General features: G+C 38.5%; 1 protein-coding gene across 1 annotated transcript in view; it reads left to right on the forward strand.

Moving 5' to 3' along the window:
- GRIK1 (glutamate ionotropic receptor kainate type subunit 1) overlaps positions 1-25,772 on the forward strand; it is a 360,508-nt gene that overhangs the window by 289,895 nt on the left and 44,841 nt on the right. Inside the window, exons 8-11 of the mRNA XM_041734902.1 lie at positions 15,226-15,333; positions 17,900-17,944; positions 23,156-23,269; positions 25,072-25,275. Coding sequence (XP_041590836.1) covers positions 15,226-15,333; positions 17,900-17,944; positions 23,156-23,269; positions 25,072-25,275 — 471 coding nt within the window. The remainder of the gene's footprint in view (positions 1-15,225; positions 15,334-17,899; positions 17,945-23,155; positions 23,270-25,071; positions 25,276-25,772) is intronic.

Here is a 25,772-nt window from a genome sequence, read left to right on the forward strand (position 1 = left end):
TTAATGTGATGTGAGAAAAACACAACTGACGGACTTACTCAGCAGTTCTTCCAAAATATCATGATATTGCTTTAGGCAAGTCCTACTCGCTTCTCTGTGCACTGGTGGGTACTGCTGCAAAAGGGTTAGTTGGGAAGTTGTAGGAAAATGAGCACTTGGGATTTAGAGCCTATGAACCTGCCACAGAATAACAAAAGACCCCTGAGACCTAAAATACAAGATAATTTGTTAAAGCTAAGTTTATTTGCTTGATGGACAAGAGAGTGGTATATCATTCAAAGAAAAAAAAAATGAGTTCAGCAAGTATCCCAGAGCAGAATGACAGAATAAGGACAGAAACAAAGGAGGGGACTTGCTTCATGTTAGGATTTCTAAGCATGACATTTTAATGGATTCACTAGAGAACTGGGCTGGACATTCCTTCTTAGATTAGGCCATTTTTCTGGTTTAATTTTCCAAAGTTACAGGAGACTGAGGTGAGAAAAATAGGGCTGTCCTCTTGTAATCCAGATAGGGCCACAAAAGTCTCTGACATTAGAAAGTTTAACAGAGAAGCACTCATGTCATCTCAAAATAATTTCCAGTCAAAGTATGTCATGTTTGCATCTTCTAAAGTTTACTATTAAACATTTTTTCATGACAGATTTTAGCCAGATATGCACTTTATTAGCACATAGTAGGTATATTCTATGCATATAGCACTATTAGGTCCAAGAGGATAGTGAGTAGTGCAAGTAAAAGATGAATACAACACTGCTCCTGACCTTAAGGAAGCTATAATCTGGAGGGAAAGACAATAATAGAATACAAAACTGCTATGATCTAGGCTGTAATAGGATATAAATACAATACCATTAAATTCCAGGGAAAAAGCCATACATTCTAACTGAAGGGATTGGGAATGGCTTCAGAGAGGAGACAGTATTTGAATTGACCTTGATTCTTTTACTCATTCAATAAGTATTTAGTGAGTACTAGATGCAGACGCTATTCTTGGTAATTAGGATACATCAGTGAACAAAATAAGCAACCATCCCTACCCTTGGGATGCTAACCTTTTATCAATGAGCAGTATATCTAAGAACATATCAGGGAGAGAATTCCAGGTAAAGGGAGTAACAGAAAACAAATTCATGAGTTTTGAATATGCATGGAGTCTGGGGAAGAATGCACATGGTTAAAAGATAAGGTTCATATGCAGTAATTGGGGTGAAACGTGGAATGAGGGGGGGAATAATTTCTTCCTACCTCACTAGGTTCTTGACTGAGATGCCCCTGTAATAAAAAATAAATAAAAACAACAACAAAAACAACAGGTTAACAGGAGAAAAACAAACAGATTTAGTAACATGTATACCTCCTGTATACATGGAAAATTCCCAGAACACCTTAGTAACTCTGGAGGGAGTGAAGAAGCAAGGTTTTTCAGCAAAGCACACAGCAAGCAAGGATATGGTTTGTTATGCAGAGTTAAATTCATGTCTTCTCCATTGATAAGTTTCTACAGATTTAGTCATTCTCCTCTTCCTGATATAGAGGAGATCTGCTTATAAATTTGGAGATTTTCCTTATAAATGTAAATTCTTCTCACAAAAGGGTAATTTCTGTTTGGTTTTGTGTTTTGTTTCTGTATCTGCTATTTAAAAAAAAAATAGCATAAAATAATCCTTATGCCACAGAGACTTGTTCTGGGGTGACAAATTCTGTTCCCCTTCAATGGCAAGGTGAGGTGGAAAGGGCAGTAGGGAACAACCATAAATAGTACATTTAGAAAGGTGGATTTCTATTCTCTAGGTAATCAAAAATACTGTTTTAAGAAAGTGTCCTAATGAGAAATCTGAAATACTATAGTATAGACTATAACTGCTATGATTGTTGCTGTGAAGGAGCACTTGAAAACACCTGAACATCAGTGTAAATGCTTCCAGGACTGGCAGGAAGAAAGGGTTCCTGGACTCTGAGCATAGCCCTGAAACTTCCAGGCCTCTCTCAGATCCACACAGCTATGTGAGCTTTGGATTGCTATGGTCATGCCAAGGAATCTCCTCTATCACCAGAATAGTGTTTTACTGAGGAAACATTAGGAAAAAAAGAAAAACTCGGAAAAGCCCAAAACAAACAAACAAATAACAATTCCTACAAACTTGGTTTGGGGCCATTCTAGGGATTGATGCATAGATCCCAAAAGAGGAACTATGAGATCAGTGTGACCCCAAGAATAATTTTAGCAACTAGGATCTTTGGGGGCAAATCTATTATTTCAGGGCAAAGACAGGCATTGAAGAGACTCAGTAGAACTCTTTTGCCCACAAGACACTGAAAAACATTCTCGCAGATGGGTCTGTATTATTTCCAAAAATTTCCTAGAATATAGGAGTATAGGATCCAACCACTATATGCCTAGTCACATGATGACTGTGTTTCCTAAACCAATACTATGCTGAGTGTTGTAAAAATACAGTTTTTCAAACCCTACTTGTCTCCTATGACTTCAATCCTCATCTTCTCCTAAAGACTGTACTGACCATAACATCAACAGCTCGCTTTTCCCAATTAGGTGAAACTGTTATCAGTGCCACTCATTTACTTTTTTTAAAGATTTATTTATTTAAGAGAGAGAGAGAGAGAGCAGAAGAGGGGCACAAGGAGGAGGAAACAAGAAGACGCCCCACTGAGTGAGTAGCTCCATGCAGGGCTCTATCCTAGGACCCTGAGATCATGATCTGAATTGAAATCAAGAGTCAGCCACTCAACTAACTGAGCCACCAAAGCAGGCCTATTTACTTTTTAATTATATATTCCCTAAAAGAGAGAGAGAGGGAGACCTTAATCATACAAATTTGAGCTCCTTTGGAACAGTGATCAAACTTCATGATTGATGGTTCACTGATATGCTTGGTGGGATTATTTAGCAAACATGGGCAAAGTAGGGTGGACTAGCTTTGAGCCCTATATCAAAAATTCTTAAATTATAGTTTGAAGACCATCTTCATCAAAACCAAGTGGAGTGCTTATAAATAAAATGCTGATCCCTGGCTCCCACTTCAAACATGTGTCCTGATGATTTTGCCCTCATTACAACTTGAGAGCCACTACGTTAATATAATTGATGATGTAGAAAGGCAGTTGTTTTCTTTCTGACAAGCAGCATATATTGTTAACATACAAAATTTAACAGAGTAAATTTGGGGATTTAATTGGCTTTGTTAAACGATTCATGAATCAGGCAACATCCCGTCTAGCAGGTAGAAGAGTGCTCCAAGAAGTTGTACAAAATGCATGGTTTTTATAGGAAGGAGGGGGGGACAAGAAAGTTATAAGCAAAAGAAAAGAAAATATTGTTCCAGGCAAGGTCACTTTCCATTTGGGGGATCGTGCAGGGGGGGCGGTTTATCATGCCAATTACCTCATCTTCCTTTAGGGGAGGGTCAGGGCCCATGTTACAAACTCATTGGCATCATCAGAAAATTCCTGAGTGTCCATTTAAGGTTTATGAGAGGTTGAAACTACAATTAGGTTAGATACAGAGCTCTGGTTTGGTGACTTGGCCTGTAACAGCATTTTGGGGCTGTGGTTTTCTTTTTAACAAAAGAAAGGCTCTCAGATGGAGTAAGTTTCATCGCAAAATATTCTGTGAGTAATCATGTATCTGTAAGAAGAGTTAAGGAATTCTTAACTAGGTCAAGATAATAAAAGAACTGAATTTTTATTGAGCTTCCATCCGACAGTACTCTGTTAGATGCTTTGAAGCATTATCTCTTTTAATCTTTACAACAACTAGGTAAAGACAGTATTGATTTTTGCAAATGGAGTTTGAAGAACTTAAGTAACTTGCCCAGAATCACCCAGCTAATCAAAGATAAAGCCAGGATTCAAACCTATGTCATTTGATTCTAAAGTCAAACTCTTCCTAATTCACTATGTTAAAACTTGATAACAATTAAAATTAACTATCATTATGTCTGAAACCATCTTGTTTACCATGCGAGGTTTATGACTAAAATTTGTTTGTGAACAATATGTGAAGGCCAATGAAGAACCTATTAGCAGTATGTTTTGTTTTTTTTTTTTTAAATACAATTTGTGATTTTCTTTTTTTGGTTAGGCTCATAAAAGCACATTAATTTATGATTTTATTAAATCCTTCTCTTTTACTTGAAAACTTTATATTTTTCCATACAGCTTTCTGAATTACAAATTTGTTCTGTGATGTTGCCATGTGATGTGCCTTATAAAAGTCAGAGCATCAGTGACATCTCAGAATAACAGAAAAGGAGGTATTTTTAGCTTGATAAAAAATGAGGAAGACAATGTACTGAAGAGAGGGGAATCCAGGGGAAATCCAGGAAGAATATTCAAAGGAGATTCATTGTGACTAGAGATAAAAGACTTTAAACATGCTCTTCAGTCTTACAGTTACATTTTAAGTCAGCAAAAGTTACCAACATTTATGGTATAAAGTCAATGAACAGCCATACCCAAGTACATCAAAAATGGAAACCCTAGAAAGTAGGACCATCCTGGGACCCATTTAATCCACTGGTCAGCAGGTGGAATGGAGTTCTGAAGGGCAGGAAAGGGAAGTAATGACAGGAAAATTAGAGACATTTCAACCAAACTAGCATTAATACCATGAGTTCAACATTTTCTAGATGTTCCCCTTGTTCTGCACCCTGACAGCCATTGGAATACTGTGGGTAGATTCCAGTTGCCCCAGGACTTCTAATAGAGAGATTGCATGATAAAGCCTGATGGCTTCTTTTGGTCTTAGTCAAGATAACAGCACTTTCCGGCCATGAGATGTTGGTCTTCAGGAGAGGCTGCTCTGTGCTCCATGAAGAAACTGAGAAGTTAGGATACTAGACCCAGGTCATAGATTTTTGTCCTTCTAACTGAACCCAGGAGATCCAAGATGGGTCAATTTGGGCAATTCGAGCTTCAGACGTGCCACTGAGTTAGTGGGAAGTCAAGATTTTAGTGCTGATTTTAAATTTCACTTATCTTTCCTTTTTATGTCTTGGCTTGAGAATGTCCATTCCTCATGACCGTGCAAAGTCCAGTGTGATGATTTAAATTGGTCCCCCGCCTCTTTTCTTTCTCATGACCTTATCCATCAGAATACAGTGTGGTGAAGGAGAGAGAATATGAGGTAGAATTGGTTCTGGACCCCTCCAGTGCATTTTACTAACTATAGGCCTCTTCAGTAAAGTAGAAACATTTGTTACCTTATCTGGCTGCTCCAAGGCTCAAATGAGATAATAGACGTATACCACTTGGTATTTGTCAACATATAACTTTATAAAGTTATCACCATGACTTTCATACAAATATAAAGAAAGCATGTGCCAAAAATACACTTCCCTTGGGGTGCCTGAGTGGCTCAGGCAGGTAAGCATCTGACTCTGGATTTCAGCTCAGGTAATGATCTCTGGGTCCCGGGATGGAGCCCTGCATTAGGCTACCCAGGAGTCTGCTCCAAGATTCTCTTTCTCCCTCTGCCCCTCTCCCCACACTCTATGTCTCTCTTTCTCTCTCTCTCTCTCTACTAAATAAATAAATCTTTTCTTAAAAAAAATACACTTACCTTCATGATGAAACTAACAGGATGGTAAAGATGGTTTAAAGAATTAGAAAAAACAATGATTATATAATCCACTGGAAGAGGCTGAGTTACAGACAAAACTGATTATTGTCCTACAGAACAATAAAACCACAACCTTTGAGGTTATCCTTCATACCAGACATGAATTATTTGCATCTCCCTTGGACAAAAATCTACAGTTAACATACAATTTTATAGTTTTGACCCTAATCAACAGAAAATAGTGAAACAAGCAAAAGTACAATAACCTGGAGAATTAAATCATCCTTGAGTGGGCCTGTTAGACAATGATTCCGTGGGACTTTAAAGGAGATGCAGTCATCCTTTTGCTTTATTTCCAAGTTTTAGATCATTTATTGAGAAGTTCCCTTTTCCAGAGATTTTTCATTTTACAAAAAATCTGGTTGTCATTGTGTTTGGACCTGATTAGTTTACATACAGTAAGGTGCTAATCAACTACATAAGCCTCTTTGAATATGGCCAGCAAATTTAGAGCTACTGTTTTTAAGCAACTACTCAGGCCAAAAAAGTAACTTTTAGATGGAAATTTCTATGGAAACTCTGATTACATTTCAAAAACATTTTTTGTTTCAGACATGTTTTTGTTGCTCTTAGGGGCTCTTTTATTCCAAGGTCTATTCATTTCCTATTATTGCCACTTAAATGAATCACCACAAATTTGGTGGTTTAAAAAAAACAAAAATGAGGGATTCCCAGGTGGCTCAGTGGTTTAGCACCTGCCTTCAGCCCAGGGCGTGATCCTGGGGTCCTGGGATCAAGCCCCACATCGGGCTCCCTGCACGGACTCTGCTTCTCCCTCTGCCTCTCTCTCTGTCTCTCATGAATGAATAAATAAAATCTTTTTTTAAAAAATGTATTCTGAAGTCCGACATGGTATCAGTAGGCTAACATCAAGGCATTGGCAGGACTGGTTCCTCCTGGAAGCTCTATAGGAAAATCAGTTCCTTGTTTTTTCCAGTTTCTGGAGACCTCTAATAGGTCTTATGTACCTTTATCTCTATTTTCAAAACCAGCCATGGCTTTGTATTTTTCAGTCCCTTTCTTTCTTTCCCTCTGCTTCTGCTTGTCTGACTTCTCCTGGGATTCTCTTACAAAGACCCTTGCAATTACATTGGGCCCACTCAGATGATTCAATATGATCTCCCCATTTTATAATCCCTAACTTGATCACATTGACAAAGTCCCTTTTGAGTATTTTAAACTATGAGAATTAAAACAGGAACACTTGGTGGGTTGGGGGTGGTTTTCACCCTACCATTCAAGGATAAGAAACTAAATCTGAGAAATTCATCTGCGCAGCATTCCTATAATACCTATCTATATTGTGGTGAATTTCTCTTTGAAGTGTCCAATAGCTAGTAGACTTCCTGACCTGTCAGGCAGTGGCCTTCCTTATCATTTGTAAGTGTGAGATTCCATAAACCACAGAACAAATAAGAGACCAGTGTCCTGAAAGGGTTTCTGGATCTTGGTCTACACATAAAGGATAGCATTTGTTCCTTAATGGTGGGTTTCCTATATCTGATTAAATGGGATTTATTCTCAGATGTAACATTCCTGCTATGACCTCATGTACACAACCAATTTGTCAAACTATATCCTGGTTAAACAGAAGACAGAAATTTGTTGTTTTATGCAAATGACTACTTTACCATAAAATCTAGTGAGTTGTTACTGAATTCTGAGGCTTCAGGGAGAATAAAATACCTATAAAGAATGTGTCATGTTGAGGTTTTTAGATAAAGAAAGGACCTCTTTACTCCCTTAATAGAACATTTAAAACAATATTAGCAATACTCAAAACCAAATAATCACACTTAGGTTTCTCTTCATCATTCATCTGATCTTAAGTCTTTTACATCTGGATGTTGGGTCAGCATTCTGCTTTCATAAGGTCTACTCTGAACCTACTAAAAAGGTTTCTAGAAGCCCCAATTCAATGCTCCAGTACAGTCACACAGTCGTCTAAGTGATGTCACTTTGAACTCTGAAGTCTGTACCCTAAACTCTATTTCTTAAAGTAATTATAGGAAGAGACTCCGGCACCATTTTCCCATGAGGCTCTGAGACTGTCATTCTTTGACAAAGGCCCATTTTCCAGAACATAGCTTATAGCAAAAATTTCAGATAAACATGAGGATAAAGTAGAAACCACTTGCTGATGCTGGTACAAAAGTCTATCTGATCATATTACATAGAAAGAAAATTTAAAACTTTTTGTCTTAGGAACAGACTCAGTACTCCAAGACCTATTGTCATCTTAAAATAGCGGGGGGAACCCCTCCAGTTTCACATTCATATAGTATTTGATACAACAGGTTTCACAAACTTAAAATATATATTTTATTAATAAAGCCATCGAAACTGAACAACCTTTGCCAAAATTTTAATGCATATCTTTGCTTTTATTCAGACTTACCATGTTTGCATCAAGGCAAACAAAATTCGGTTCCTTCAAATAGTATACACATTCATGCTATTTTGTTCACTATGCTTTTATCATAATTTGGTATGTATTTTTTCTTTAGCTTGTTTTATCCTGTACAGATGAGCATGCATAATGAAGCCCCATAGAGCATATTCATTAACTAGCCTCTTTGTTAAGAAACAAATGGGTAAAAAGGTAGACATAAACTATAATTCAATACTGATAAAATTAGGGAAAAGACACATATTGATTCTTTCAGCTAATTAAAAAAAATCCTTAAATGTGATTAAAGGTGCACTTTGATTATATGAACTTGGGTTTTTACATAAAATTGCTTCTGAGCTAGTAATTTTTGAGATTTTTTTTAAAGGGTAACACATAAAATATAGTAAAACTTTAGTTTCTCTATATAATGGGAATATAAGCAATCAAAGAGATAACAAAAAAAAAAAAAACAAAAAACAAAAGATCCTTTGATTTGTAAGGTTTTATAATCTAATTTATTAATACTTTCTGGAGATGGGAATAAATTTCATACTCACACAATGAGATAAATAGGCTTTTCTCATTTCTAGACATAAGATATAGTCACTGAGGGTTGCCTGAGTGCCACAATATTAGCCAATGGGTTGAAAGTAAATATAGAACATCAAAAATCTTGGGCATGGAATTCTAGGGAGTATTTTTCCTTTCCAGCGAACCTGAGCTATATTCTTTCTCAGACAAAAGAAAAAGAATAATAGGGGAATCCCTGGGTGGCTCAGTGGTTTAGCACCTGCCTTCGGCCCAGGGCATGATCCTGGAGTCCTGGGATCATGTCCCACATTGGGCTCCCTGCATGGAGCCTGCTTCTCCCTCTGCCTGTGTCTCTGCCTCTGTGTGTGTGTGTGTCTCTAATGAATGAATAAATAAAATCTTTAAAAAAAAAAAGAAAAGAAAAAGGCTAATAAGCCAGATTTTCAGTCATCTGTCACACTACTGACAAAGAATTAGATTACTTTCTCCATATGACAGACCACCAGGTAATCAGAACAAAATGCCAGATTCCCATTCAATTTTGCCACCAATGGAGAATGACTTAGTGGCCATATACAAATCAGATTTGCATGTACACAGTATGTCTCCTGACTATGTGCTTGAGACTAGACTAGCATTCAAATAACCACTAATTCCTAGACTTGGCCATGGCCAAAACCAAGATCTTCTGAGACACAAAGTGTTCCCTTGACTATGCAGTAGAGATGGCCTAGTGGTCAGAGACCAGACACAGATCTACTGGTCCTTGCACCCAGTTTAAAAATAGAAAGAGCTCAACCTATGAGTTAGGTGAGATACTTACACACTGAGAGGCTTGGGTAAAATCAGTATCAAATATAGAACCAAAAGAAAAGAAACGAACAGAAAAGAACAAGAGAAACAAAATGTCAGCAAAGGTAAAATCTGTTACTACTTGAGATTTGCTCTAGGACTGGGGTAGAGAACTCAATGACCCATAAGGTTGGCTCTGGCAGGTGAGTTTATTTGGGCATCTTGATAGAACTATCCGCTAAATGATCAAAGTATAATTTTTAAAATAGTTACAAATGTAAATAACACAAATATAAAGTGAGCAAATGTTGAAGGCATATTTAATTTTTGAGGGTAAAGCTCATTCCAAGAAGATGCAGAGGAAAAGTAATTATAGAGGTACCTGGAAAATCCAAACTGGTTAATGTACCAGAGCAATAAAATTGTATTTCAGGGGTTATCGTTTCTATTAGACAGAAATCACTTATATCTTAGAGATTTACATTTTACAGAGTCTGGGAATTAAGATACATTTCCCTAGAGAATCAAGTCATCCTTGGATGAGCCTCTTAGACAATGGCCACTATGACAAACAAAGGCCGTACAGTCTTTTTAATTTTTTTCCTTTATTTTCAAATTTTGATAAGTTTCAATAACACATAGAATAGTCATTTAAAAATTTCTTTCTCATCTTAATCTAATTCCAAAGGAATTTGGGTTTGCTGTGAACCTTCTATTTACAATGCTCTTACAAGAATAATATCTTAATACATAAATGAAAATGCTAGAAACCATTGTCCTTAAAAGATCATATCTACTAGAAAAGCTCATTTTCTCCTGCTCGCAAAAAGGAAGTCTCTTTCAATAAGAAAGAATTTATTCCCCATGGTAAACAGGAATGGCTGCATCAGGGAAAATTCTAAGAAAGGGGGCTTTATGTGCTTCTATATATTTAAGTCCCCTTTAGGAAAAAAAAAAAAAAGAACAATAACAATCATTTTAAGAAAATGAAGTTAAAATTGACTATTACAAGAGCCTATTGTTAGGCAGGTACTAGCCACTTACTTCCTCAAAACTAAAATATATTCTTTTTAATTTGGATAGTAAAGATCATTTTGAGAAAGAGCATAGAAGTAAGACATTAATGAAAACTTTTGTTTTTCTTCTTTCAGCTCTTGATTTCTGTCTCTTGGCCATCAGATAACATGCTTGATAAAAGAAAAGAAAAAAGTCACACCATTTGGTTCACTTGCTATTAGACAACTGTTGTCAAGAAGTCTTATGCAGGGTAGAAATTAAAGCTATTTCCTAAAATAGGGACAATAGTTTAAGTATTGTTTTCAGTTAAGTATACTGTAATTGTCCCCTGTGCAAATGCTTCTACATAAGGCAAACAAATTGTAATTATGACTAATATAATTATATATCATTATCTAAATTGTATATGCTTCAGCCTTGCCCCAGAAAATGGATTCCTTATGGATCTTATTCCTCATACCCAGGAGTTAGTCACTATCTGTTCACCCTAATCAATAATACATTGGTGATCAATAAATGTTAATCAACATTACTTTGAAAAACAAAACAAAGAACATATATAGAAATGCTCATTAGGGGTAAGGGCAGAAAGACAAGGCAATTATGTCAGTAAGAGAAGTTTGACTTTGAAGGTCAAAAGGCATTTCAGTTCAGGAAAGAATCAGGCAGGGAGTCTTTGTAGATATTTGAGGCAAGGAAGGAAGCATTGTTAGAGCATGAAAAAGGAACTTTTTTGCCACTTGGATGAGCAGGGAGGAGAAGCGAGAAGTGGGAATTACACTGCACCAGTGACCGGAACACTAAATTCAAGAATAAAACCAATGCAACAGAATCCAAACAAAGGAACACAATAGACACATTTAGTGGAAATGAAATTGGATTTCTGAACTGGATTTTAAGACCGTGCTATGAGCAATATGCTACATCAAGAGATAAATGCTACCAATTCTGCCCATTTTCAGAGAGCTCCCTAAACTCTGGACAATGTATCGAATTGACTCACAGCATGACCCCCAAGAAGAAAAAGTTGCCTGTAGGAAAAAGCTTTCTGAAAATCCTGTAGAACTTTAATGAAGAAAACTGCCTCCTTCCACACAGATCAGGAGGAGAGTTTAAACTGCACATTTGAGAAGCATGAAGGGTGGGCCTGAAAAATGATTGAGTCCAAACCCCTAACACAGTACAGATCTCCACCCAACCAAAGTCTTGGACAAATTGTCTTCCACTCTCAGACAGATGCTATGACACTAATGCAGTAGTTCGTCTTAGTGACACTCATTTAACTCATCAGTCCACGAAACCAGCCTTTGAATTGCAAAATAATAAGTGACCAGAGAACAAAAAGTAGGATTGGGATATGGTGAGGCGGAAAAGGAGATTGCAATGCCAGGAGGTGTATCTAAATATACACAGGAGAGAACTCTCTCTACTTACATTCAATATTGATTTTTTTTTTCTTGTCCCAGTGCAGAGAATGTGATTACCTGTATTTTAGCAAGTGTAACAACAACAGGTATTACTGTCAACTGTAAAAATATGCCATTTATTTTTCAAAGCTGGGGCTAGCATTTGGCGTTATGACCTCCCTTGGCAATAAATTCTGGAGCAAAGTTCAAGGATCTGAAGTATTTATGTGTTACTTCATTTGACTGACATCTAGTTTGGCTATAGAGACGGCTTAGATGAGAGCTGAAGGCTTCTTGAGCCCATGTGTCATTTCCTGATATGAACTTAACTTCCAGCATTATCAAGTGATAAAACTTACCTCTGACATGATTTCCATTCCATCTGCATGGTAGCCAGAAAATACGTCTGGGTTAAGATGGACCCTGATAATTTTGTTGATTCCATTCACTATTCTTTCTGTAGGAACTTTAATGGCAAAACTTTCTTCATGAACCTGGCCACTCTGCTAGGGAAGTATTTACATTAATACTTAATGGTGTGCAAGTTGGTGGGACAGGGAGATGAAGGAATTGTGCTGTGCTGTCCCTACGTTCATATGTGGGTGTGTGAATATGCCTCATTTTGTTCTGTGAGAACTACCTGCTAGTCAATCCTCTGCTTGTGATCTTTGAGTCATCTTCCCCTAGTTCTGCTAAAATGATCTCTCTAGAGATCTGCCCATGACACTCCTAAGCTTAAAGCATACTGATGATTCCCACATGTCTATTGAGCGAAGTCCAAGCAAAGTAGCATGATTCATGACCCCTTAAGAGCAATTTCTCAGGCCACCTGGGTGGCTCAGTTGGTTAACTGTCTGCCTTCACCTCAAGTCATGCTCCCAGAGTCCTGGGATCGAGTCCTGCATTGGGCTCCCTGCTTACCAGGGTGCCTGCTTCTCCTTCACCCATTGTCCCTCCCCCTGCTCATGCTCTCTCTCTGTCTCTCTCTTGTTCTCTCTCTCTCTCAATTAAATAAGTAAAATCTTAAAAAAAAAAAAGAACAAGTGTCTCCACCCACCTCTTTCCTTGGCCCATTTCTCACCATTCCTTACCTTGCATTATGGATCCATCCATGGCAGGCATAACATTTTCTGTATTTCATGCTTTATTATTCAGGCTGTAAATCTTTGCTCGGCCAATTTCTCATCCTTTGAGATCTTAGGCATTCTTTCCTACAGGAGTCTTTTTGGTGAGTCTCTCTTTCTGAGCAGTTGGGATCAGTACTACTTCCCCATACTTCTTCCTTCAATCACTATGTGCTAATCTTTGCTTCATTGAAGTACATTAATGTTCTGGTTCCAACTAAACTGGAAACTGCTAGGTGCTATATTCTGAGATAGTTTCTGGCACAGAGAAGACGAGAACCAGCCGTGCCAGTGGTGTTAAATCTTTGCCTGAGAGCAGACCAATGTCTCAGCTTCAATCAGTCAGACAGAGAGAGCACATTTCCCCTTCCTATGCCTCTTTGTTCTAGTCAAGCCCTCAATGGATTAGATAATGCCACTCACATTAGGGAGGACATCTGCTTTATTCAATCTACTGATTCAAATGGAAACTCTCTCATAGACATATCCAGAGATAACATTTAGCCAGATAACTGAATATCCCACGACTCAGTCAAGTTGACACATAAAATTAACCATCACAACCTCAAATGTAAATTCAAGGTGTAGACTAATTTATAGGCGGCATGAATCCATTATTGTACCTTACATGCTGGGGAAATAGCATGAATATGAGAATTGTATTTTGGGACAATGAATCTGATGTTGGTTTGTAAAATGTAACACCGAAGAGATCAGAAAAGACTACACATGTGAGTCCTGCCAGGTGAGGTAATAAAAGTCAAACCCTGGAGTTTGTGAGGAATGTGGGAAGGATAATAAGGGATAGTTGTCAAAATAATCATTGTTTACATTTTCTATGCTTTCAGTGAGTTAAGAATTGTGTGAAGTGCCACTTAAATCTCACAGAAACCCTGCATGGATCAGACACTCAGATTTGTGTCTCAGATTTGAGACAACCCAGGTTCAGGTTAAGTGGCTTGCCTGAATTCAAACCCAGCTCTGCAATAAACTCATGCTCCTTGCTCTGACTCTTGGCCAAATGGGTAAATAGAGTCAACAGTGCACATGGTCTGAACATAGCAGTTAGAGTATATCTTTCAGGATTTTCTTCACATTTTACAAATGTCCAGTGATTTTGGTAAAGTCAGGAGAAACAAAACAGCTAGGTAGATACAAAAGACTGAGTCCCCCTCCATCCTCATTTGTAAGCCAACTCAAATTAGTCAAGATTGCCAAAAATCACCTAGAGATCGAAGCTCAAGAAATTCCGGGGCTACTAGTTTTTATTTAAGGAAACCACCAAAGATGTCCAGTGTGAGTTCTGTGAAGGGGAGACTGCTGTGATTTTTAGTTTTTAAAATGATGTGGATGTATGTGGTAGGCAGAATAATGACTCCCCAAAAAGATATCCATGTCCTAATCCCTAGAATGTGTAAATGTTATCTTTCATGGCAAAAAAAAAAAAAAAAAAAAAAACCTGCATGTATAATTAAATTAAGGAGTTTTGAGATACGACGACTATCCTAAATTATCTATGTGAGCCCTAAGTGTCATCACATGTATAAGGGACAAGTAAAAAGACTGCAGAGAAGAGAAGGCAATGTGACCACAGAGGCAGAGACTGGAGAGATAGAGCCACAGGACCAGGACTGCTGGCAGCCACCAGAAATATGAAGAGTCAAGAACAGAGTGTCCCGTGAGTCTCCATGAGGGAGCATGGCCCTGTTGACACTTTGGTTTTGTCCAGTGTTGCTGATTTTGGATGTCTGCTCCTGGCCTCCAGCACTAGAAGAGAATAAATTTCTGCTGTTTTAAGTCACCCAGTTTGTGATAATTTGCGACAGCAGTGACAGGAAACTAAGCCAAATGACATCGGAAGACCTAAATCCTGAACATTCTAAAAATTTGTTAATACATCCCTGGATTATTTATACCCTTTTCACAGTGAAAAAAAAAAAAGTGGGGGAGACAATGCTTCCCCTGGACAATACCTTGAAAGGGATTTGACTTGACCTTGGAGAACAGAACACTAGGCTTCCCAGACTTTGTTTACTCCTCGTGCAGACTGTTTTACAGTCTTTCCTTCCACACTGCCCATTTAAACTGTCACTGTCACAGATTTGACTGATTTTAGACATTTGGACTCACAAAATAAATGAGTGCTAATAAAATGGGGACGTGTCCTGCCATCGAGCTGCTGAAGCAATGCAATGCTTTCTAACACCACGATGAAACCAAATAATTGGATACCGTGATGAATTTGAGGTATTACCATTTTGATGGTGCGAGGATTATGATAAGTGTGAAACAGTAATGCCACGTTCCTTTTGTCCATAGGCTCGCTGGGATGGCCTGACTGGGCGTATCACTTTCAATAAAACCGATGGTTTGAGGAAGGATTTTGATCTGGACATTATTAGCCTCAAAGAGGAAGGAACGGAAAAGGTAACCTGCTCAATAATAAATTTAAGAATAAAATAAAGAGCACTGTTCAAGCATTTTAATTGCACCTACAAGGAGCAGACTGACAAAATGATTCTCTTAGCACGTCCATTTATGTCCAGTTTTCTAGCTCTCTCGCCCCCTGCTCTGCTGATAGATGCTGACACGCTAGATTCTGAAATTGTATGTCCTTGATAGCAATGCTAACATTTATCTAGTGCTTGGTTTATAAAGCAGGCATAATTATGGCATCTGGCCCTATGGGTGGGGTGTCATTAGCCCCACCTCTCAGAGGTTTTTGGAAATTGAGTTCAGACTTAGAAAACAAGGAGTTTGCCAACGACTCATCTATGGAATGGTGTCCAGGTTTACTCAGAAATGAATTTTCTTTTGTGCTTGAGGTTGATAGAGGGATAACTCTAGTTATATTAGTTATATTTAGGATAACTAAAGTAGAAGAGAAAGGGCTTACTGGGTCCTTGATTTTAGGAAGAAATACACCGAAAAAAAAAAAAAAAATTTTCAAGCTGGGTTCTGATATTAGGATTGTTTTAGTTGCAATTCTTAATCTCTCAAAGTTCTAAATTCCATGTTAGCTAATTTAGAGTAATGCAAATGTGGACTATTTAAATAATGATGATGGTAATAATAATAATAATAATAATAATAGAATTTGGCTCCACAGTGTATTATACTAATTTTATTATTCACAGTTGTGTGCTGGAATTAATTAACACTTATATTGTGAAGATTTTGCCCTTTAGGACATTAAAGAAAAAAAGGGTTTTGAAACACCCAAAACAATCATCTGAAACCCAAACTCTGTAATCCAACATTTTTTTTTTTTCACTGTAGTGCACAAGAAGGTATGTTTCCTATAGAAGAGTGGGTTTGGCAACCAGTCACTTCACTGAAACGTTGGGGTTGATTTTTAAAATGAGATAAGATTTCCATTTCTGTTCTGTTGCTTTTGTTAACTGAGACATTTTTTTAAAGGTCCTGACTATGTCCCATCCCCAAATAGCCTAATTAAAACAAACAAAGATTAATTAGGCCGAATGTAATAGATGGTGACCACTGGTGTGGAAATGTTTGAGGAAAATAATTAGTTTGTGGCTTTGAGGGTACACATTATCTGAGCAGGTTCCCATTTTTTGAAAATGCCCTCTCTCTTCCTGTCTCTCTCTCTCCCCTTGTCTCTCTCTGTCTCTCTGTCTCTCTGAATTTTTCTCTGTCCTTCTCTCTCTCTCCTTCTCTCTCTCTATTTCTCTCTTTCTCTCCGTGGCTCTCTGTCTCTCTGTATTTCTCTCTCTCTCTCTCTCTCTACCTGTCTTTGTCTCTCTCTGTCTCTCCCTGGCTCTCTGGCTCTCTGTTCTCTGTCTCTGTCTCTCTCTCTCTCTCAACTTGTCTCTCCTTGTCTCTCTCTGGCTCTCCCTGGCTCTCTCTCTCCATCACTCTGTATTTCTCTCTCTATTTCTCTGTCTCTCTCTATCTCTCTGGGTTCTCTTCACTTAGATTTGCTGGTTTGTTAGTTTAACGTGTCTGGCCAAGCACAGGGCCCCCATCTCACCTCCATCCTCACTGTGGCCACCAAAGAAAAGAATACTTTTAGGAACCGAAAGCCTCTAAAGGCTGTTTAAAAAAAAAAAAAAAAAAGTCTGCTCCCCTGTGCATGCCTCTCTCCCCCCTCCACCCTGTTAATGTATAGAACTGAAGGGGGAAGAAAAGCTGTTAAGGAAACATCGTTCTGGCTCCAACGTGTGATGAAAGAGACGGAGCGATCGTTCTGCCTTCACAGCTATTTTATACGCAGCAATATTATGCACACTCCACTGGTGTTTTTCCATCAAAGGCAAAATCAAATTAGATGAAAGTGTTTTCTCGATTTGTTTCTTATCTCTTCATTGTTTGCAATAACTTTTCTTTCTTCAGGTGACTTGGGCTCCATTCCTGGAAGGAATGACTGGGCCTTAAGGCATTGGGGAAGCCAGCCCATCTCTCTCAGGAGCCACGGGAGGAGATGCCCAATCTTTTCATGTCAGCCTCTCACGGGGTCCACAGAGAAAATTGTTAGAAAAAGCCCACTTTTTCACTTCCACTCAAGTTCCTACTGCCTGGAGGCCCATAATCAAAGACCATGTCATCAAGCGTAGCGTGCTTTCTTGCTTAGGAATAACGTGTGTGTGCCTGCGTGCGTGTGAGGATTGATTCTGTTTATGAATACCTTGAACAGGCCTTTCTAAAGAATGATGAAGACCCTTTCACTCTGCAGCAAAGCTGTGCATATTCAAAAGATCTTTATATCTTTTTTTTTTTTCCTTTTGGTATGGGAAAGGAAAAGTGAACATCAGGCTGTACTACCAAGTGGAAGTAACTTCTGTGAGACCCAAGTGCTTAGTACATCCCTTTGCTGTGTCTCTGTTCAGGCTTCATGTTGAATGACCATGTGAGGTTCCAAACGGTGGGTGGGGAATGTCATACGCTGAGCACTCACACACCGTGATACCTTCTGGGTTCCATGCTCCATGTTAATTAAGTGCTATTTTTATTTTTCCCTCTGAAAACCAAGGCTGCTGGAGAAGTGTCTAAACACTTATATAAAGTGTGGAAGAAGGTTTGTACTCGGACAAAAACTGCAGGCCCTCTGGGGGTGGGGTGGGGAATGTCAGAGAAGAGGCCTGGGCCTCTGCAGTTTTGCCAGACCTGTAGATCTCCTAATTGCAGTTTAGAGGCGATACAGTCGATATGAAAGGAGAACGGGGTGATTGAATATGTTGTCTTACAACCACATGACCCAAGAATTGAAAACAGCCTGAGATGGATTAAGTAGTGATGGATTAAATATTTCCCCCTCGGTTATTTTTGTTTCTCCCAAGCAGGCTCAATCCCAGTAAGGGCTGAGAGCAGGTTACTGCAATAGAGGCAGACACTGGTCCATTTATATTTCTTCTCAAATCACTAAATATTTTCCCTACGGGGCATGAAAACAGCAGTAGATTTGATCCATCAGACTAGTCAGATAGGCTAAGGCTCAAAAGGCCAGAATAAGACATCTCCCTCAATGTCACCACCATAAAACAGGAGAAATTCAGAAATTCCATTCTCTTAGGAGCTAGCTTTGTTTTGCGTAGGATCTTTGTCAGTGCATATTGTCTGGCAATTCGTTTCAGAACCAGTTTCCAGAGGACAAAAACATTAGAAATGTTGGAAGGGAAATGAGATGATCTTGTAAATTCTAACACCTCCTATTTCGTAGCTTATTGTACAGTATCATGTTGTCAATGAATGTGCACAGATTTATTGTATAAGCAAATGTTAGGCATTAAAAACATTTGGTTCAGGAAAACATCCCAGTGATATGCAAACATTGTCTTTCATTTTCTCTCTCTCTCTCACTCTCTCAACCTAATTGCTAAAATATCTGATTGACAGATGCAACTTGAATTATTTCAGGTTGTTTGACTTGAGCGGTTTTGTCAGGTTCACTTTTATCTTGCAAATTATCACGTAAGTCATGGAGATTGTAAACAGTCTTTCCCTGTGGTCCAAAAGCTTGTCTCTCTCTTGGTAGTACTCAGTAGATGATTTCAAAAATGTCCTTTTAAGTTTAAAATACATAGGTTTAATAACCTTGTTTTAATCTTCAATGAATCAGGCTACAAAGGCAGAGAGAAAGAAGGCAATCTCGTTTCCCTCACTGCTAATAAATAGATGAACCTAACTGGCACCCAGAAAGAAGCTTATTCCACTAATCCAGCTTGAGACTCCAGGCACTTTATGCAATGTTGAATTAATTCAAACCAAATATCCTAGGGAATGGAATCCAAGCTCTGAAATCACATGCAGGGGAGGGGAATGTCCTCTATTTGTCACTAAACTGCAATAATTACCCGCACACACTTCCTTGGGATACAGCTCCATGCCTTTGTGCCTCTTCCTTCCTGCAGACCTATCATTGCCCACACTGTAAGTTGCATATACTGTGATGTGCTGTTTTGTGTTATGACTTCTTATCAACAATTTACAGTAACCTGAGCTCTAGCACGTAAGACCTACTGTCCCTTTCCAACAAGACTCACATTCAAATTCGGAAAGCTCTTTGCGTGCTGACCGTATTGAGGGTAGAAGAGTCCACCAGAATTTTTTTCCAAAAGAGGATGTAGCGATCTTTGCAAAGTCTGTGAATATGTGTTCATAAGTCTCATGATACAAGAAACAGACAAGTCTTATTTTCTTTCCTAAATACTTGATATTTCACTCAGCAATGTTGGATTTTGACTTTATATGAATCACTCGGTAGGTTTGGAAAACGGATACTAGTCACCCTCTGAACACCCTCTTGTTGTGTCGCTTTTAAAAAAAAAAAAAGTTTGCTTAATGTCATTTGGGCACTCATTTTCAGAGGCTTCCCTTGGTTGTCCTAGATAATAAATGGCTGCTCCCACATGCCCGTTTACAAAGTGAAAGAAGGCAGGACCAGACAATTTAGCTCTTGTGTGTTCCTCCCCACGAATAATTGATCCACCCTCTGCTACTTCTCACTGGTAAATTACTGCTGTCTGCTTTTGCTCTATGGTTTGAAAATTGAGGCTCTGCTTCCTGGAGGCACTCCTCCAAGGTCAGAGAACAACACTGAAATGCTAGATGTCTAGGCATCTGGATAACTGTATCCCTGGCCCCCCAATGCACATGACTCATAAGATCTTGCTTCTTCTGAAAAGCTGATGTGTCTATTTGATTAACAGGTAAAGTAAGTTAGTTGACTAGCTTCAAAACACGCACACACACACACACACACACACACACACACATGAATTCTGTTTTGCTAATTAAACAATTTGAAACCGAAGGCTGTGATCATTCAAACTGCATATGTATACTGTCCACTTCCTAGGAATAATGTGGGAATAACCTTGACTACAGTCAAGACTGTAGTTTGATACTCTTTTAGTCCAGATTTGAAGGGAGCTCTGTTAGACAAATAGTAGGAAAAAAATATTCTCCATTTTCTCATCTTATGAAAGGAAGTTCACATTAAATGGGACTCTAGGACTCAGTTGACTGGAAATGCTGCAGCAATGGTATCTGACCTCCTTACTTTTGGCAGGGCTGGCAAAAGAAATAAAAGCCAGACATTGAGCTGTGGAGTGCATTTGTCTACAGTTTCAAGTTTGTATGTTAAAAGAGAATGATATTGTGAGGCTGTTCAACACTGCCATTTTCAAATATTAGTATAGTTCCTTTAAATACACCCTTGACATTAATAGAAATTAGTTAAAGAGAACACCTTCCATTACTTAACAAATTGGCTATAAACACAGTTATTTTCTCCACTTTTCTACTTAATTAAAAGTTAGGTTCCATTCTCCCCAGTGCCTAAGTCAAGTTTTAATTAGAAGTATAGCCAGAGCCCAACTTACACGTAGCCTTCATTGAGTTCGAAGTCAATTGCTTACAACCTAAAGCATAGCTTTGGATGAAAACCAATAGACTACAAGTGTGTTTAGCCTGAGTTATGTTTCCTAGAAACAAGGGTATTTGCCTCAAAAAAAGTGGAAGAAGAGGTACAGGTTGAGAAGAGAGAGGAGAAAAAGTTGTCCTCCTCTCCTGGGTTTAAAGACAACCAAGGAAATCTGAAGATTCTTCAACATAAAGATGTTATGTGCATTATGTGTGTTCTATGACAGGCATCACCCTTGACAGTAGAAAGACTGAATGGTTATTAGAGCTACAACCCAAGCCTACATCTAGTAACCTCATTACAGTCAGGCTCAAAATACTTCCAAAGCCCGCATTTGCCTAGACCTGTCTCCTTTTTCATTGGCCAACTAACTCTTACTAAGTATAGAAAGGAAAGAGTGACATTGAAATAGTTCACACTGATGTGTGAATGTGTGATAGTCCTTGAAACTTCCTCAAAAAATTTACATGTCTTAAAAGAGTATTTGTCAAGCTAAATGAATTTCCAGCTGCTGTATTTAAGCAATAAATCTAAGTAAAGAAACAGAAAAGGAAAGAAGAGGTCTAACATTCCCACTGGTGATTTTAATCATCAAAAAGCCCTCCTATCTCCATTTTTCTGATGAGGAATTGAGGCACAGCAGGGTGAATGAACTTGCCCAAGATCACATTGCTGGGACATTGCAAAGCTAAGATCTGGACAAAAGTCTATCTGCAAGACTTTCTGCCCAGCGGGGCAGTGTGTTCCTCCCATTCCTCCCCTTGGGAAAATGTGTTCAGGGATCAAGTGTAGGTCTACTTCATCCATCCCAGAGTCTGTCCAAGTGTTAGTGTTCCTCAACTGTCCCTGTCCTTCATGGATCCTATACTTCATCTGCCTCTAAATTTAAGTAAGTAAATAAATAAATAAATAACTCCCTCACAATCCAAAATCCTTCACAACAGGGCAAGCTTGAAGAAGTTACTGGGCCAGTTATTTGAATGCCCTTTATTATCAATGTGTAGCTTTTAACAATTACCAACAGTTTCATGTGGATCTTCTCGTTTGGTCTTCTCAATATCCAGATGATGTACTTTATGGTTAGAGAACCAAAGCTCAGAAAGGTTACCAGCTTGCCCAAGGTCACATAGTTGTTGGCTTTGCCTGGCTCTGAAATATGTCTGCATTCCGTTTGTCTCACCAGGCTGGCAATAAATGCCTACAGAAGGCTTCAGATAAATAGTTCATTTCCCTGAGGCTTTTCTCCTGAGTTCCTCCAAAAGCTAAACAAATCAATGTACTTCTTTAGGGCCGTCTAACCCAGGAGTGACTTGGCCACTGGAGAAAACCATAAATCATTACTTTTTAAAATATTGTTGGGTTTCACTGGCTACTAATCACCATGAGTGGTTCTGTGATAGATCAATAAACAATAAAAATGAATACCCTCACTAAAGGAGTTCGTAGTCAAGTGCACAGACATAACAAGTAAACAGAAGATTAACAGAGGATAAGCCCATAACAGAGGTATGAGCAGTGCTACTACAGTTCATGGCAGGCACTCCTGCCCAGCACTGGCTCCTCAATGAAGACAGGATCAGAACTTAGTCTACTATTTATCCACACTTTTTTTTTCTTCCATTTATTTTTTCCCTTATATATGCCCCATCTCTCCATCAGCCACCTTGCTTCTTTCATCCCATTCCTTATCAATTTTAGAAACACCAATGGTACCACTTTGGCAACATAAGGTTTGTATCACTAGAATGTAAGCTCCACTAGAGAAGAAAATTTTGTCTCTTTTATTCATTGTTATGTCATCCAAGGCCTCAAGCAAGGTATGGCATAGCATAGGTGCTCAACAAACACATATTGGAAGAAAAATCTGCATTTAAGAATTCTTAATTTAAAAAAGAATAGTGAGGGATCCCTGGGTGGCACAGTGGTTTGGCGCCTGCCTTTGGCCCAGGGCACGATCCTGGAGACCCGGGATCGAATCCCACATCGGGCTCCCGGTGCATGGAGCCTGCTTCTCCCTCTGCTTGTGTCTCTGCCTCTCTCTCTCTCTGACTATCATAAATAAATAAATAAATAAAAATTTAAAAAAATAAAAAAAATAAAAAAGAATAGTGAGTTTAATAAATTAACAAAGAAAAAGACCTCCCCCTACCGTATCTCAAATGACACTAATTTTCCCTGTCCCGTGGGCACACTCATTCCTACATTGTTCATTTTCCCACAGTGAGTAGCTTCAGTGTGATGCCCTGGTGTCTTCTCCCCAGACTCTAAGCTTTTATGTCCATTCCTGGTATAGAAGGGGCTACTCCTTAATGTAAATGGGGTCACTGACAACCAGCAGCCTCTGATGTATTGTGTTCTGTATAGATTGGGATTTGGAACTCCAACAGTGGTCTTAACATGACTGATGGCAACAAAGACAGGTCCAACAATATCACTGACTCACTAGCCAACCGAACGCTCATCGTCACCACCATTTTGGTAAGTTGACTATGTGAAATTCAGGGTATCTTATCCAGATTCCCACCCTAGAGTTTGAAGAATTCTTCAGCATCTTTTTCATGCCAACAACTTTGTCTGCAAATGTTTATTTTTAATTAGGACACAAAAAAATTATGTTTGTATATGTCCATAATTGCATTGAATTAAAAGCTTCCATCAATGTTCTGAATATCTCCCACCTTCAATCCATTCTCAGCTCTGTCTTGCTCCCACTCTCTGGCCCCACTCAGCTAGTCTCCCTTGCCCTCTGGCTGCTGGTTGGTTTCAACTGAGGAGAGATTCTGGCAAGGGACTAAAGAAGTAGAAAAAGAGAAATATGAACATTACTTCCCCTGCCTCCAATGGTTTTCTCAGAACCTCTGTCCTTCATAACCACAGCTCCTATTCTGTCCATGACCTTGCTTCCAGAGTTCTGCTGTCCTGGACTCCAGGAGCACTCTTTCCTCCTATCTGATTTAGCCCTAAGTGCTATAAGTTTCCTGATTATGTTGGTCCCTGGATGTTTATACCCCACCGTTCCTCCCACCTTCATTCCTAATGGCTCCTTTTGCCTTGATCACTCCTTTATAAATAACGCCTTTACTAAGAAGTTTTTCAAAAGGCCAGTTAAGGGTACTTCCTCCTTCCTATTAGAGCCCTGATAATACCCCTATCCAGACATGGTATATCCCCAGATTGTGCATTCTTTCTCTTTTCCAATCCTAACCCAAGGAATCAAGGACAGGAGAGGCCACCTCTAAAATCTTCACTTTCAGACATTCCTGCTTTTATTTGATTCAGTCCATTAACTTTTGAGAATTGTTCATCCATAATAAAAATGGTTTTCTTTTTCTGGTGACTACTTCCTCAGCAACTATCTCATAGAAATGTAGAGTTTTCTATTTCTATTAGTTTGTTTGAGGATAAGCCTAAATGGGTCTTAAATGTCTGAAGAAAATGTATAATGAGAAGTAAAAGAACATATCAGTAATGCAGTAACTATTATAATGTTATAAAATAAAATAAATTTTTGTTTAGCCAAATGAGAATAAGGTTAAAGATACATGGTTGTAAGGAAATGTCCATTATTCATAGAACAGGGATTTATTATGTAAAAGTATAAGCAAAGAATTACCAAATATGAAATGTGAGGTGAGTTCAAATAAGAAAATGGAACTGGTAATATAAGAAGACATAGAAATAGTCTTTGAATAAGATACCCTGAAGGAAACCAACCAAAATATGGAGATAAAAGTGAATAGTGAAACTGAGATGAAATTTAACTGTGAGATGAGGAAATGAGAATATTTAGTAGATAGGAAGTTTGAAAAGCAAGAGGATATATTTGCTGATTTAAATTTCCTTTTTCTTAGTAGACAAAGCCCTTATGTAAAAGCCAAGAGGGAGGGTGGCAGGTCATGCAAAGAAAGTCTGGGTGTAGAGACAGATGAAAACCAAACATTCAGATTTCTGGTCCTTCATTGCTGGACCTCAAGTTCAAATGTGACTGTGTCTCTGTCATACTATTCACTCACAGCCCTGCCCTTAGTGGCAGAGGAAAACATTCTTATCAACACACTGAAGAGGGAGAGAAATTAATACAGGAAATGTTCTGTATTGGTAGAGGGCATAGGGAAAATGAGTTTAGGGAAGGCAGGAAGGTGAGGAACTAACTTCCTTTCTCTGAAATCTTAATAATCATTTTCAAATATTTTGCACCTTCTGACTTTGGATGGAGCTTATATAAGTAAATTCTACCTTCCATTATAACAGGGTTTTTGTATTTGGTTTGTTTCCTATAGGAAGAACCCTATGTTATGTATAGGAAATCTGATAAGCCCTTATATGGAAATGACAGATTTGAAGGGTATTGCCTGGATCTGTTGAAGGAATTGTCAAACATCTTGGGGTTCATTTATGATGTCAAACTCGTCCCCGATGGCAAATATGGAGCCCAGAATGACAAAGGAGAGTGGAACGGAATGGTCAAAGAACTTATAGATCACGTAAGCAAAAATATATCTCATATATGGGTTTTAAGTGTCTGACAAAATGCCTAGCAAGAAGTAAAAGAGAAAAAATGATTGAGTCAATGTCAGAAGAAATGTTACCTTTTTATGAATTCTAATAATGTCTTAAAAAGTCGCAGAAAACAACAAGGAAATGGAGTTTGCTTACATAGAAGGGCAAGTAAGGACACAAATTGAGGACAAAAATTTATGGGTCCATCCATCAAGCTGAAGAATAAACCTGAATAATTCTTTAATTCGATAAACACTTCTACAGTTTGCAGCTCAGAGCAAAAGCCGCATCTTCTCAGCTGATTTTATGACCAAATGATTCCTTCCTTGTTCTGCTCACATGCCCTTTTTAAAGACATCTTCCTCTAATTTCTTCCTTCATTCAGTGCCAGAATATATATACGTCTGTCTGTGTGTGTGTGTGTATTTCATACTTTCTGGTTTCTCTTTGCTAATAAATACTATCTCACAAGCCTAACTGT

This window comes from Vulpes lagopus, chromosome 20 (assembly GCF_018345385.1).
Source record: "Vulpes lagopus strain Blue_001 chromosome 20, ASM1834538v1, whole genome shotgun sequence".
Lineage (NCBI taxonomy): Eukaryota > Metazoa > Chordata > Mammalia > Carnivora > Canidae > Vulpes > Vulpes lagopus.